The sequence below is a fragment of the Carassius carassius genome, chromosome 6 (genome assembly GCF_963082965.1).
Source record: "Carassius carassius chromosome 6, fCarCar2.1, whole genome shotgun sequence".
NCBI lineage: Eukaryota > Metazoa > Chordata > Actinopteri > Cypriniformes > Cyprinidae > Carassius > Carassius carassius.
In genome coordinates, this window is record NC_081760.1 from 40,954,576 (window position 1) to 40,970,049 (window position 15,474).

Sequence of the window (15,474 nt, forward strand, 5' to 3'; positions counted from 1 at the left end):
ATTTAAGACCTTTTAAAACAGCGATTGCATGCAATCCACACATTAGAACACACCAAGAGCTAAATTCAGATGTTTCTGAACTGTTTAAAGTAATAACATGATATATTCGCAGCAGCCAACTGGCCGCGAGCTCGCGATGTATTTCTCTGAAGACTTGAAGTCCACATAGAGAATTTACAGCCTTTCACATTAAAACACTGCAGCGAAGCGGCACAAAACAATTAGAAGAATATACTATACACATGAAAATGTTTGATGCTTGTGAGATTTTCTCTGTCAGACTGAGCTGAACGTCACATGCTCGGCGCTGCATAACATGGTTAAGTCATTAATATATATTTTTTAAGAGCTTCTTAAAATACAATATTACTCCTAATGCACACAATACACCCATTAGAACACAACAAAAGCAAAATCCAGGGGTTTTTGAGCCGTGTATGTGTGCAAAATGCAATATTTGACAAAAATCACATGACAGCCGCGTTTCGGGGCGAGATCGGACAAATAAATACACATTTCATTCACACTGACAAGCTAAACCAACATATGTTATTATTACCGGGTCAGATCTCATTAATAAATTATGTCTCTGGCCAAAGAACTGAGAGAAAGACGAGAGAGAAATGAGCGCTTCATCAGCCAGCCCAGTTATCACTACGAGCTCAGAATAAAAGCATTTTTATATTTTTTAAGAGCTTCCAAAAATAATATCACAGCGAATGCACTAATCCACCCATTAGAACACAACAAGAGCAGATTTCAGATGTTTTTGAGCTGTTTATGTCAGCAAAATGAAATATAATTTGACAGCGTGATACAGCTTATGAATACTGGAAGGAAAAAAAGTCACGACAGCCTTTTAAAACCCTCTGGAGTCGATTAACGCATATACGCGTCATTTTCTCCTGATATACCTGATAATTTCTTAAATTACACCTTCAGTTTTAATCGTACAGATAAGAGCAATACATCAATCGAATCTGTAAAGGGTCTACTTTTTTTTTGATACAAACATAATAACAAAACTTTGTGCACTTATAAAATAAAGATAACAAACAAGGTGTGCTGTCTGCAGCTTTTGTCTGCCCTGATCTTCATTTACAAACACGTCATTAAAATGAACTGTAACTCCATGAATACTCAACAAAGAGACATGAGAGATATATCTATAGAAAGCTTGACATGTCTACTTTTAAACTAAACAAGTGCTGCCGAACAAATATTCTGTGATAAAGTAATCCATATCAAAACAACGCGATGTCCTTTTTTCACGTCTCCCTTCATTATATCTAATGTGTATGGAAGGCCAAGAGGGTCAAATACACGTGAATTTTAACGTGTCAACAACACGTTAAATACGTGTATTTCACACGTAGACAACACGTATTTAACGAGTTAAATACGTGTTGTTTACGTGAAAAATCAGCGCGTATTTAACGTGTATTTCACATGTTAAATACACGTGAAATACACGTGAAGTACACGTTAAAAATCAGTTTGAACGGGTCAATGTCATTGGCTGCTGAGGACTTGGGTCAAACCACTTCTGTGAGCTTAGAGGGGTGTACCATTCATAGACAGGCAACCACCATTTAACATGCTATAGATCAGCTTATTCAGCCTTATTATTTAGTCTTTTTTCATTTCTTTTTTGTATAGCCTATAGAAATAATATATTTAAGTTTCAGTTTTATGAAATATTTATTTTTTAATAAATATAAATTAAAATTTTGTGGTGATAGTATAAAGTTTAGAAAAGGTACAGTATTTTGTAATGAAACAGGACTTTTTGTTTAGCTCTTGACTCGCCGAAGTATACTATATATAGTGTCCCTTCTTTAATTTTTTAGTACTGTGTGATAACTTAAAATATGTTGTCAGTACTATTAAAATAAGATCAAATTGAATGGTATTTAGGAGATTATAGTTTTTGCATGACTTTGCATGATTTCGCATTCAGCTAGACAACCCTGTCCTAGCTGTTATCATAGCCTAGGCTTTTTATTAAAAAGGAAAACAGCAAGGGACCATGGAAAACGACTGTTGTAGGTGTATTTTTTTATGGCATTATTTATTTATTTATTTTTTTGCAGCGGGGCAACTCAAGAATGTTGGGCACACAAGTACTGTGGCTCTTTTGCCCCATGGCCAAGATGGCCAAGCCAACATCAAAGTTAGTTCACTAACTTTTAATTCTAGTTATTAATATTATTATTAAATGGAAGTCAATTGCAATCCATAGAACCGTTTGGTCAAAAACTGGCAGAGCCTGCCAAGAGTCAAGTCAAGTCAAGTCACCTTTATTTCTATAGCGCTTTAAACAAAGAAAAGATTGCGTCAAAGCAACTGAACAACATTCATTAGCAAAACAGTGTGTCAATAATGCAGAATGATAATTAAAGGCAGTTCATCATTGAATTCAGTGATGTCATCTCTGTTCAGTTAAATAGTGTCTGTGCATTTATTTGCAATCAAGTCAACGATATCGCTGTAGATGAAGTGACCCCAACTAAGCAAGCCAGAGGCGACAGCGGCAAGGAACCGAAACTCCATCGGTGACAGAATGGAGAAAAAAACCTTGGGAGAAACCAGATTCAGTTGGGGGGCCAGTTCTCCTCTGACCAGACGAAACCAGTAGTTCAATTCCAGGCTGCAGAAAAGTCAGATTGTGCAGAAGAATCATCTGTTTCCTGTGGTCTTGTCCTGGTGCTCCTCTGAGACAAGGTCTTTACAGGGGATCTGTATCTGGGGCTCTAGTTGTCCTGGTCTCCGCTGTCTTTCAGGGATGTAGAGGTCCTTTCTAGGTGCCGATCCACCATCTGGTCTGGATACGTACTGGATCCGGGTGACTGCAGTGACCCTCTGATCTGGATACAGACTGGATCTGGTGGCTATGGTGACCTCGGAATAAGAGAGAAACAGACTAATATTAGCGTAGATGCCATTCTTCTAATGATGTAGCAAGTACATCGGGTGTTATGAGAAGTGTTCCCGGTTCCAGTTTACCTAATTAATGCAGCCTACAAATTATTTAACAGATTTGGATATTAGAAGCATATTAGTATGTTATGTGTAAGCCAGGTTAAAGAGATGGACGAACAATGTTAGGTAGGTTATTCCAGAGTTTAGGCACTAAATAGGAAAAGGTGTGTCAATAATGCACAATGCACAAAAAGTAAAAATGTTTTGCTCAGTGGTTGATTTTTCTAAGCTCAGGAGACATAGTTGTGATTCTCATGTATCTCTCATGTTAGTATGAATAGCGACTCAGATGTTTCTGCTAAAATAAGGAGAAATAGAAGAATAGACATGAGACTTTCAAAACTCCATTATAAAATGTTTTATTGCTCAGAGGTTGCCCTTTCTTCCGTCTTTAGAAAAAACTTGTTCAATTTTAAATTGATCTTCAAATCCCCATCGTATATGCAGCACCTTTGCCAAACACACTAGAAAATGATTAAAAAAGTTATGAAACTTGTTTTTTTAGGAAATGTTACTCATGAAAACGTGCTTCATGGTTGTTGCATAACATTTTGTTTTTCCATTGTTTGTGCAACATCAACAAGTCTGTCTTGTAAGCCCCATTTTGCATGCATGTAAATATAGGTCATGGACTCATTACACAGAGCTGTGCAGTTTCTAAACATAGGGCACATCACTTGTTCTTGAAAATAATCATGTAAAAGATGCCTTTAAAACTAGCTTACAGATGTCTTAATACATGGTTATTAGTCTAATGCATACCAAAATGCATTTCACAAATGCAAAACACTGTTACACAATTGAGCACACAAAGTTTACCAAGTTTTACATTTACAAATTGCTTGTTAAATGTGCATTTGCAAATTGTCACCTCAGATTTGTATTTAGAGACTCTTCTGGCTGGTCACATTTCATCAGTGTGTCTGTCCGTCGTTCTCAATCAGCTTTGAGCCTCACATTCAACCAATCATAACTCGCTATGGGCGTATGAAGCACGTGCCTCTCTGGATGTACATCAGCAGAGACTACAGAACAAGTCATGGTTTAGCAGAGGTACGTGCATCTGGTTGTTTCATTTCATTCGACTTTTTTAAGCTCTTACTTGAGTTTAAGTATTTAAAACCTTCATTTAGCCACACTTGCTAAAGGGATAGTTCACCCAAAAACTTTTTTCTTGACTTTTTTCTTTCAGAAGAATACAATCAGAGTTATATTAAACAGGCTAATTGTCCAGGCTATTCAATGCTTTATAATGGGAGTGGATGGTAGCCCAACATTTGAAGTGCAAAAAATTGCACCCATCCATTTTAAAATATGTCCACACGACTCCAGTGGGTTAATAAAGGCCTTCTGAAGCAAAGTGATTAAATAATGTAAGAAAAATACCCATATTTAAAACTTTGTAAACCTTAATCTTTAGCTTCTGCTAACTTGTCGTATGTGCGTTCATGAGAGACTAGCATCCAGCGGATGATGTGGGATGCAGGGATAGCATTAGCTACAGTTACAGTATTTTCAAGTTTTGCAGACGTTCATTCACATTGATATCTGTGCCACAGGAACACTGCTTGCATTGTGTCTCACGAGGCTGTGACATTTATTCCCATATTTTATAGACTCTGTCCTAGTTTCTATATAGAGAAAAATGACCCAGTTCAAGTCTAAACAATTCTGATCATAAACAAATAAATGGTTGTAATCTGACAAACATGAAGATATTGATCATGAACTTTGAGCTTGTGGGAAACAAACTAGTGTGCAATAAAACACTTGAACAGTAAACACGTACTATTGATGACACAGTTAACTTGGCAAGGTCTGCACCACTCCCTTTCCTCATCTCTATATGACCTGAAGTTCCCTTATGATTATTTGCTACATGTGTAACATTCTGTGAATGACAGTGATTTGATATCTCACGCTTGTTTTGATTCTTTCAACGATTACATTTTTACAGCAGCTGAATAAATGATCAAACACGCATCTGAATTCAGCAGTTTTGGATGATCCCTGAATGTGAAAACAGTAACAGGGCTTTTCCAAGATTGCCACAAATGGACTTTAACTAATGTTTCTACGAACATTACCATGGATTGTTCTAACAATGTTTTTAGCCGGTAATTTTATTTTTGTTCCCAGAACGTTCTCTCAACAGATAGGATAACATTCTCTAAAAACATTCTAAAAATGTTTATTAGTAAATGTTAATTACATTTATAGCATGAAGACATGCTGCAATGTATTATGGGTACATCATACAAAACTCATACATGGCACCCAGAATGCATTGCGGCATGAAGCATGTCACCATTGTTGAGATTCATACACTTATTCTTGAAGTCTCTGTGTGTCTAAGTATTTTGTGGTTCAAGAACAATGTAAAGTATAAAGAAAAAAAAAACATATATTAATGATGCAAATCTACAGGAGCTTGTGAGTTACAAACCATCTTGCTAAAGTCAATAAAATTACTAACATAGTATTGACTATAGATAAAGGCAGTTGATTAGACTGTTCCTAGAACATTAAAAATTTCTAGGTGGGGAGGAGCTTGAAAATCAGATATTTGAAGGAGTGTTTGTGTAATTAAAGACTGAAGAACACGAGCATAGAGTTACTGCTGTATTCTCCAGCTTTTACCTTACAGATAGTCTGGAAGTTTATAAAAAAAAAATATTAGAACAAAAACAGATCCCTGAAGGAGAAGATGGCAGTGAGTACATTGGTTTTCTTCATTGTCAAGTGTTCTAAACTCTTGTTTCCTTTTTTGTTTAATTTTCAATGTGACATTCATCTGTTTCTGTCTTTGTGTATAGTGTAGATAATGTTGTTTTTGGCATCTCTTCTCCCAGCTGTATTGGGCAGTGACTGTAAATTCATGCAATTCGACTGTTCTGATATCTATAACTCAGGACAAACTGTCAGTGGGATTTACACCATCTATCCAGCAGGAGACATTCCTGTCTGGGTTTACTGTGAGATGATCTCAGGTGGGAAAGATGAAGACAACGGAGGATGGACGGTATGAATGTGACTCACTTAGAAATGTTTAATGTTCTAGGAACGTTTTCAGTGGCTAGTTTTATTTTAGTTCCCAGAACGTTCTGCTAAAAATTTGGATAACATTCTCTAAAAAACATTCTAAAAATGTCTATTGATAACATTGTTACAACATTATTCTCTAACATTCTAACAAAGCTTCCCATCACAGTAGATGTGGACTGACATTGCTCAGAAGTCAGATGTTGGTTGAAAGTGAAAACCCAACCTCTGATTGGTATAAATACTCCAAAAACAGTATTACCAACTTCACTTATTTTAAACAAGATTAATTTCTGTCATAAATGTAAAAAAAAAGTTATTATTGAGATTAACAGGGGTGTTGATGGTTTATTGTCACCATTATGGTGATCAGTACTTAGGCCGGGTTCACACCACAAGCTGGAGCAGAGCAGAAGCAGCGTGTATTTTTTTCGTTGCCTATGTTAATAGATGAGAGTGTTCACACCGCACGCAGAGGCTGCGCGGCATCGTTTCGGCACTGGGTTTATTTTTGCTGCGCTGCTGACGTTCAGTTAAAGTGAAAGTACACCTTTGATGGACAAAATAAATATGATTTCACACAAAAAGTGCTCTAAATGCACAAAATAAGCACATCTAGGGTGTTTTAACAAGAACTGGAGTAGGTTAGAAAAGAAAATTAATATAAAAAAATATGTATAGAAGATAAAGTGACAATGATCATGGCCAAAATACACATGTACTGAAACAAAAAATAATAATTTTGCCCCAAATTTGCATTAATGATATCTAATGTGTTTTTAGCAAATTACATTCAAAATGTATGATATTTAAATTCACATATTTTTCTATTTAAAAAAAAAAAATTTTTTACAAAATCTGTCAAAGTACTTACAGTTCTATCCAAAAATATTTTTTTTACAAAAAAATAATAAAATAAATAAATACAAAAACAACTTTAAATAATTTATATTGCTAGTCTAGCCTTATCTAGAGATCTATTTATTATTAGTAGTAGTAGTCGTATTCTTATAAATAGGCCTATATATTGGCAGAAGAACGGATGTCATGCTGATATCATGCTGACAATCATAAACAACAGCACGTGGTGTCTGCAGAGTGCACCTGGAAAGACAATAATGGACGACAATCGTCTCATCATGGAAGTTGAGAAATATCAAGTTCTTTATGATCCACACAATGTACTTTACAAAGACTTGCAGGAGAAGGAAAAAGCATGGGATGAAGTTGCAGCGGCTCTTATAAGTAATTTTATAGTGTTTTTGATGCTTTCGCTGGTGTGCTACTTGATCGCAACACCTTACATGCTTACACCTAGGTGTGCTACTTGATCGCAATCTTTCCTTAGAAAGCCACGTTTCTAGCATTTGTAAAACTGCATTTTTCCATCTCAAAAATATATCTAAATTACGGCCTATGCTCTCAATGTCAAATGCAGAAATGTTAATCCATGCATTTATGACCTCAAGGTTAGATTATTGTAATGCTTTATTGGGTGGTTGTTCTGCACGCTTAGTAAACAAACTATAGCTAGTCCAAAATGCAGCAGCAAGAGTTCTTACTAGAACCAGGAAGTATGACCATATTAGCCCGGTCCTGTCAACACTGCACTGGCTCCCTATCAAGCATCGCATAGATTTTAAAATATTGCTTATTACTTATAAAGCCCTGAATGGTTTAGCACCTCAGTATTTGAATGAGCTCCTTTTACATTATAATCCTCTATGTCCGCTACGTTCTCAAAACTCAGGCAATTTGATAATACCTAGAATATCAAAATCAACTGCGGGCGGCAGATCCTTTTCCTATTTGGCGCCCAAACTCTGGAATAACCTACCTAACATTGTTCGGGAGGCAGACACATTCTTGCAGTTTAATTCTAGATTAAAGACCCATCTCTTTAACCTGGCATACACATAACATACTAATATGCTTTTATTATCCAAATCCGTTAAAGGATTTTTAGGCTGCATTAATTAGGTAAACCGGAACCGGAAACACTTCCCATAACAACCTATGTACTTGCTACATCATTAGAAGAATGGCATCTACGCTAATATTTGTCTGTTTCTCTCTTGTTCCGAGGTCACCGTGGCCACCAGATCCAGTCTGTGTCCAGATCAGAGGGTCACTGCAGTCACCCGGATCCAGTACGTATCCAGACCAGATGCTGGATCAGCACCTAGAAAGGACCTCTACATCCCTGAAAGACAGCGGAGACCAGGACAACTAGAGCCCCAGATACAGATCCCCTGTAAAGACCTTGTCTCAGAGGAGCACCAGGACAAGACCACAGGAAACAGATGATTCTTCTGCACAATCTGACTTTGCTGCAGCCTGGAATTGAACTACTGGTTTCGTCTGGTCAGAGGAGAACTGGCCCCCCAACTGAGCCTGGTTTCTCCCAAGGTTTTTTTCTCCATTCTGTCACCGATGGAGTTTCGGTTCCTTGCCGCTGTCACCTCTGGCTTGCTTAGTTGGGGACACTTCATCTACAGCGATATCGTTGACTTGATTGCAAATAAATGCACAGACACTATTTAACTGAACAGAGATGACATAACTGAATCCAATGATGAACTGCCTTTAACTCTCATTTTTGCATTATTGACACTGTTTTCCTAATGAATGTTGTTCAGTTGCTTTGACGCAATGTATTTTGTTTAAAGCGCTATATAAATAAAGGTGACATTGACATTAACATTGACACAAGCAAACAACTCAATATTTGATTCAAAATTTATTCAATTGGAACAATTTATTTACAATTTCTAAATTACACATAAGCACACAAATAACAAAAGCAGGTGATACATGCATATATAATAAACAAGTAAATGCTGATTTCAAGATGAGCAGGAAGTCAAGGCTGTGAACCATTTACAATACACAGAATTTAAAACCATGTATTAAATTGGTTTTCAGGGTGTCCTTTGGTAAATTTGCTTGCAAACAAACCCAGTTACAAAATGGTAATATGCACCATGTTCTCTCCTACGTCGGTTAATGGGATGAACCCAAAGTCTGCGTCTTTTTCATAATCTCCTTAATAACAAATATAGCGCGATGGCCTTTCTTCTATCAACAACACGTACTGCACGCAAAACAAAGACGCAACAAAAGTTACAATGAAATTATTAATTAAAAAAGCTTCTTGCCAAGTCTTTTATTTAAATGTATTTTAAATGGAAATAAAGCAATGCGAACTTACCCATTATAGAGAACTCTGTCCAAAATCCGCTGTTCAGTTGCTCTGCTACAGCTTGTGTTTTTTTTTTATTTAATGTTAGTGATTATACCAGATGAAATGCATAAGATCCTATAAAGTTATATTATAGTTTTTCTGCTCTTTTTAAATTAAATTGTTAATGAACCAGAGAATGCTTAGACACACAGAGACCTCAAGAATTACTGTATGAATCTCAACAATGGTGACATGCTTCATGCCGCAATGCATTCTGGGTGCCATTTATGAGTTTTGTATGATGTACGAAAAATACGTTGCAGCATGAAGCATGTCACTATTGTTGAGATTCATACACTGAATCTTGATGTTTGTGTGTCAAAGTATTTATATTTCAATAATCTACTTTAACTTCAGCCCAGTCTCAGGCTGTTGAGCCATTAAGTTGCTTTAATAAAACAACTTATTACATAATGTTGTTAACACCATACATGGTATCCAGATCACATGTGTGATGATGCATTAATTATTAGCAAGCAATCAGTGTCATCTAACCCCATATTCTCTTGCAATTTTTGCCATAATAAAGATTACACCAGCTAAAGAACAACATTGACAATCCAAGTGTCAAATTGCACAACTAAAGCCAACACTTACCACCATTATGGTGACATCAAACCAAACTAATACTTTTAAACAGACATCAACATCTAAACATCTGCTTCAATTTTAATTAGAATGTTAGGGGATAATGTTCTAATAATGTTATTAATAAACATTTTTAGAATGTTTTTAGGGAATATTATCCTATCTTTTGAGAAAACGTCTCGGGTAAATAACACTTTATCTAAGGTCCTCATGTGTTCAACAGGGTCACCTCAAGGGTGTGTTTTGTCACCACTTTTATTTGTGCTCTACACCAATGACTGTCAGAGTATGTTTGAATCAAGGCATATCATTAAGTATGCGGATGATACTGTGATAATTAGTCTTCTGCAGGATCACGAGGAGGGTCATGGACCAGTTTTGGACAATTTTATCTCATGGTGCAAGGACTCATATCTCCACCTCAACGTCTCTAAAACTAAAGATATGTGTATTGACTTTCGCCGTAATCCTTCAACCACAGCTTCAACTTTGATTGATGGCATAGTGGTTGATGTGGTAAGCCAATACAAGTATTTGGGTGTCATTGTAGATGACAAATTGAATTTTGACACCAATACAGACTACATATGTAAAAAAGCTAATCAGAGACTTTTTTTCTTATGAAAGTTGAATGGGTTTAATGTTGATAGATCACTTCTGAAAGCTTTTTATTCATCCTTTGTTGAATCAATTTTAACCTTTGCTATGATCTGCTGGTTTGGCAATTTGAGCGTAACTAACAAAAATAGATTGGGGAGAAATGTAAGCATATGTCGGAAAATAATTGGCATTGATCTTAAGAGCATTGAGCATATATATGAGGCCAGAGCTACACAGAGGGCAATGGCCATTTTGGTTAACATCACTCACCCACTACACTCTGAATTTTGCCTCCTACCATCAGGAAGGAGGTATACCTACCCAAAACGTGCCAGGTCCAACAGATATTTGAAATCATTTGTACCATTAGCTGTTGGGTTTCTCAAAAAAATATAGGTACATGTGTATTTATGTTTTTATTTACCTTTTCCTTATGGTTTTATGTGTTTTGTGCGAATGTGTATGTGTTGGCTACTTGTTGTGAACCAAATTGCCCCTTGGGGACATTAAAGATATTTCAACTTTCAACTTCAACGTTCTGGGAACAAAAATAAAACGACCCGCTAAAAACATTGTTAGAACAATTCATGGTAATGTTCGTAGAACATTTTTAGAACAAAAAAAATTCTAGCTGGCCATCAGCACATTCATTATGAATCATATAATCTATATAAACCCAGCACAGGTGATTCAGAGGAGAATGGACGGCAGTGTGAATTTCTATCGGCCATGGAATCAGTACAAGAGAGGATTTGGGAATGTGGAGAGAGAATACTGGCTGGGTAAGATCTCACAGTGTGTGTGTGTTTGTAAGGATGTTCATGTCCAGTGTTTGGTTGAACGTGTTCTTCATATGTGTGTATGATCAGGCCTGGAGAACATGTACCAGCTGACACGTAAGAACAAGTACAAGTACTCGTTCTTCCCTGTGGGTTGTGAATGTGCTGGATATCAGCTGCATGTTTCAGGATTCACTGATGGAAGAGCAGGTAGGACACTATCATTTATACTCATAAAAACGAATTTCCATTGAGTTACTGTCCACAGTGATGCTCTTCTTCTCTGCAGGTGACTCTTTATCTGGCCATAATGGACAGAAGTTCTCCACCTTTGACAAAGACTCTGAAAAGAACTGTGCCAAGCAGAATCTCGGGGGATTTTGGTATGTAGACTGTCACATTACAAACCCCAACGGAGTGTATTTATGGGGAGAAGATCCCACCTATCACGCCATTGGTGTTGTTTGGTCAACGTGGAAGAAATACGCAGTCAGTATGAAAACCTTCAGCATGAAGATCAAATATGTTTCTTAGAAAATATAGTATAAATTAAGAGGAAACATTTCCTGATTATTCAAGAGCTTAACAACAACATTTCCCCTCTTTGCTGTGTAACTGAGTGAACGTGTTGAACATTTTTCATCTATATGTAAAGCTGCTTGTGTAGCACATTAAAATAAACTGAATTCATATTGAGATGATTTGTCACTTCATAAACTTTCAATAAACTCCTACTTTAAATGAATTATTCTTTAAATTCTTGATCTAGACTTTTGAGTAGACTAGAATTATGTCTGATCCGTGAACTATATTTGTACATGTGCACTGCTGTAGATGGATAAGTTGGAGTGTTCAGGTCTCCTGAGTCAGTTTTCTCTTTAATTCTCTTCAGTGGGATCAGATATATGAGACATGAACTGAAAACTTGACACTGTTGCTGTTTTCTTATTCAGTCTGAGATCATGATGAATGACCCGAAAAGACAGACACACAATTACAGTGGATGTGTAAATCTCAACCCACTATGCAAAGTTACGTCCAGTGGACGTCTTTTTATGTCTTTGCAGACGTTGAAAAGACGTCCACTGAGGAGCCAGAATGAAAGTTTTTATGACGTCTTTTTTTGACGTCTTCTGTACGTCCGATTTAGACGTTCACAGAACCTCATTACAAGGTTAAAAACTAGTTCAAAAGTGGTCAGCGGAAATATTTTCAACATCATTTAAGGTTCATTTAGACATCATTTATACTGTCTCTGGACCAAATTAACAGTCTCAGGATGCACTAGATTTAGATGTTATTTCAATGTAATTTCCAGACACTGTGTTTGTCCTAAAATCAAGAAAATAAAATAATCTTCATGAAATAATGAAATAACCGAAGATTGAGACATTAAATCTCTGAAGATCTCAGCAGAGGAGGATCAATTTACATCATTTACATCAACATCATTTGAAGTCACCATTGTGGTGGGCAGTGTTTGGTTTGGTTGGGATCTTGGTCCTCATACTGCTTGTGTTAGCTTGTCTTTGGCTGTTGTAACTGTGTGTTATAAAACACTCTCATTGTGGCAGAGAGCATTAAGATCAAGTGACCATCATCCTGCTTTTAATGGTGATTAAACTATAGCACAAAAAGTTACTAATGTTTTATTGCTACTCTGTATTTATTTTCATGAGCGGACACCTTGCAGAAAAAAAAGGATGTACTTATTTTTAAAAAACACATCATGTAGTCACACACATACATCAAGATTGTGGATATGCATCACATCAATGGTGACAATTAAAACAAAAAAGTCTGGAAAATAAGGATGAGTTTGTGCTATGAAGCCGTTTTGATTGTCACCATTGTTGTGATGCATATGCTAAATCTTGATGTCTGTGTGTGAGTAAGTGATGCTTTCGCTCAAAATATTTCAAACGCATCCATTTTGTCCAACTTCAAAATAAGTATTTTGCTCTTGGTGCCTGTACTGTAGAGTCAAAAGGTTTAGGAGATATATACAAACAAAACATTTATTTCATGATGTTTGATCCTCCTCTGCTGAGATGTTCAGAGATTTAATGTCTTTGTTTTGCAGTTGATTTTATCACATGCTCAATCGTCAGATATTTCATTATTTCATAAATATTATTTTATTTTTGTTTTTTTTATATTTTAAATCGGACATATGAAAAAAGACGTCATAAAAACCTATTTCTAACTAATTCTGGCAGTGTTTGGTTTAGTTGGGATCTTGGTCCTCATTCTTCTTGTGTTAACTTGTCTCTGTCTGTTATAACTGTGTGTTTGTGAAACACTGTTGTTGTAGCAAAGAAAGACAAATTTAAGAGAGCTCAGGTGTTATCAGCTCTTTGTTGGTGATGATAAAGTCATCACATTACAAGTATCTGAGTTCATGAAATAAGTGTTGTTTTGTTTGTATATGTCTCCTAAACCTTTTGACTCTACAGGTACAGTCACCAAGAGCAAAATACTTATTTTGAAGTTGGACAAAATGCATGTGTTTGAAATATTTTGAGCAAAAGCATCATGTACTCACACAAAGACATCAAGATTTAGCATATGCATCACAACAATGCAAACAATCAAAACCGCTTCATAGCACAAACTCATCCTTATTTTCCAGACCATTTTGTTTTAATTGTCACCATTGATGTGATGCATATCCACAATCTTGATGTCTGTGTGTGACTACTGTCCACCACAATGGTGACTTCGAATGATGTTGATGTAAATTATGTAAATTGATCCTCCTTTGCTGAGATCTTCAGAGATTTAATATCTTTGATTTGCAGTTGATTTTACCACATGCTCAATCGTGAGTTATTTCATTATTTCATGAAGATTTTATTTATTTTCTTGATTTTAGGACAAACACAGTGTCTGGAAATTACATTGATATAACATCTAAATCTAATGCATCCTGAGAGTGTTGATTTGGTCCAAAAACAGTATAAATTATGTCTAAATGAACCTTAAATGATGTTGAAAATATTTCCGCTGACCACTTTTGAACTAGTTTTTAACCTTGTAAGGAGGTTCTCTGAACGTCTAAATCAGACGTACAGAAGACGTCATAAAAACTTTCATTCTGGGTCCTCAGTGGACGTCTTTTCAACGTCTGCAAAGACATAAAAAGACGTCCACTGGATGTAACTTTGCACAGTGGGATAGTATGTATCAAAATAACATACATACTTTACACAACAGGATATCACCAGCTCCATGCTTTACTGCAGGAATGAAGTTATCTGGATGCTGAGCTGTCTTGGATTTCTGTCAGACATATCATTTGCTGTTGAGACTAAATAAATCAGTTTTATTCTCATCTGCCTCAGAATCTTCAAGGTGTGTTTTGGCAAAGCTCAGTCTGACTGCATGTGTCCTTTCTTGAGGAGTTGCTTTTTTCTTCAGCCCTCCAATACAAGCCACATTTGTCGAGGATTTGTGATAATATAAAAAAAAAGATGTGTCCATCTACATTTCAGGCTGCAAAGCAACAAAATGTGATTATTTTTAAGGGAACTGATTCTTTTCTATTTCCACTGCATACAGACTGAAGTAGTTTTGTTTCTTTTAATTGTGAAGATTTTGGCTCACATTTAACACAAACCCACCAATTCATTATCTCAACAAATTAGAATACTGCATAAGATCAGTACAAAAACATTTTTAGTGAATTGTTGGCCTTCTGGAAAGTATGTTAATTTACTGTACATGTACTTGGTAGGGGCTCTTTTTGCTTTAATTACTGCCTCAATTCAGTGTGGCATGGAGGTGATCAGTTTGTGGCACTGCTGAGGTGGTCTGGAAGCCCAGGTTTCTTTGACTGTGGCCTTTAGCTCATCTGCATTGTTTGGTCTCTTGTTTCTCATCTTCCTCTTGACAATAGCCTATAGCTTCTCTCTGGGGTTCAGGTCTGGTGAGTTTGCTGGCCAGTCAAGCACACCAACACCATGGTCATTTAACCAACTTTTGGTGCTTTTGGCAGTGTTGGCAGGTGCCAAATCTTGCTGGAAAATGAAATCAGCATCTTCAAAAAGCTGGTCAGTAGAAGGAAGCTTGAAGTGCTCTAAAAATTATTTGATAAATGGGTGCATTGACTTTGGTATTCAAAAAACAAAATGGACCAACACCAACAGATGACATTGCACCGTAAATCATCACAGACTTTGGAAATTTAACACTGGACTTCAAGCAACTTGGGCTATGAGCTTCTCCACCCTTCCTCCA

The 15,474-nt window shown here is 36.4% G+C and overlaps 1 protein-coding gene across 1 annotated transcript; it reads left to right on the forward strand.

The window, feature by feature from the left end:
* The first annotated feature begins 5,689 nt into the window (after positions 1–5,689).
* On the forward strand, positions 5,690–11,769 carry LOC132141771 (microfibril-associated glycoprotein 4-like). The gene is made up of 5 exons (XM_059551431.1): positions 5,690–5,695; positions 5,804–6,004; positions 11,142–11,238; positions 11,326–11,445; positions 11,525–11,769. The coding sequence occupies exons 1-5, from the start codon at positions 5,690–5,692 to the stop codon at positions 11,767–11,769; spliced, it is 669 nt and encodes a 222-aa protein (XP_059407414.1).
* Positions 11,770–15,474: the final 3,705 nt, after the last annotated feature.

Bases quoted from the DNA above. Each gene is read 5' to 3' on its own strand.
- LOC132141771 (XM_059551431.1), top strand. The intron at 11,239-11,325 runs GTAAGATCTCAC...GTGTATGATCAG, and splicing joins GGAGAGAGAATACTGGCTGG to GCCTGGAGAACATGTACCAG. The intron at 11,446-11,524 runs GTAGGACACTAT...TCTTCTCTGCAG, and splicing joins ATTCACTGATGGAAGAGCAG to GTGACTCTTTATCTGGCCAT.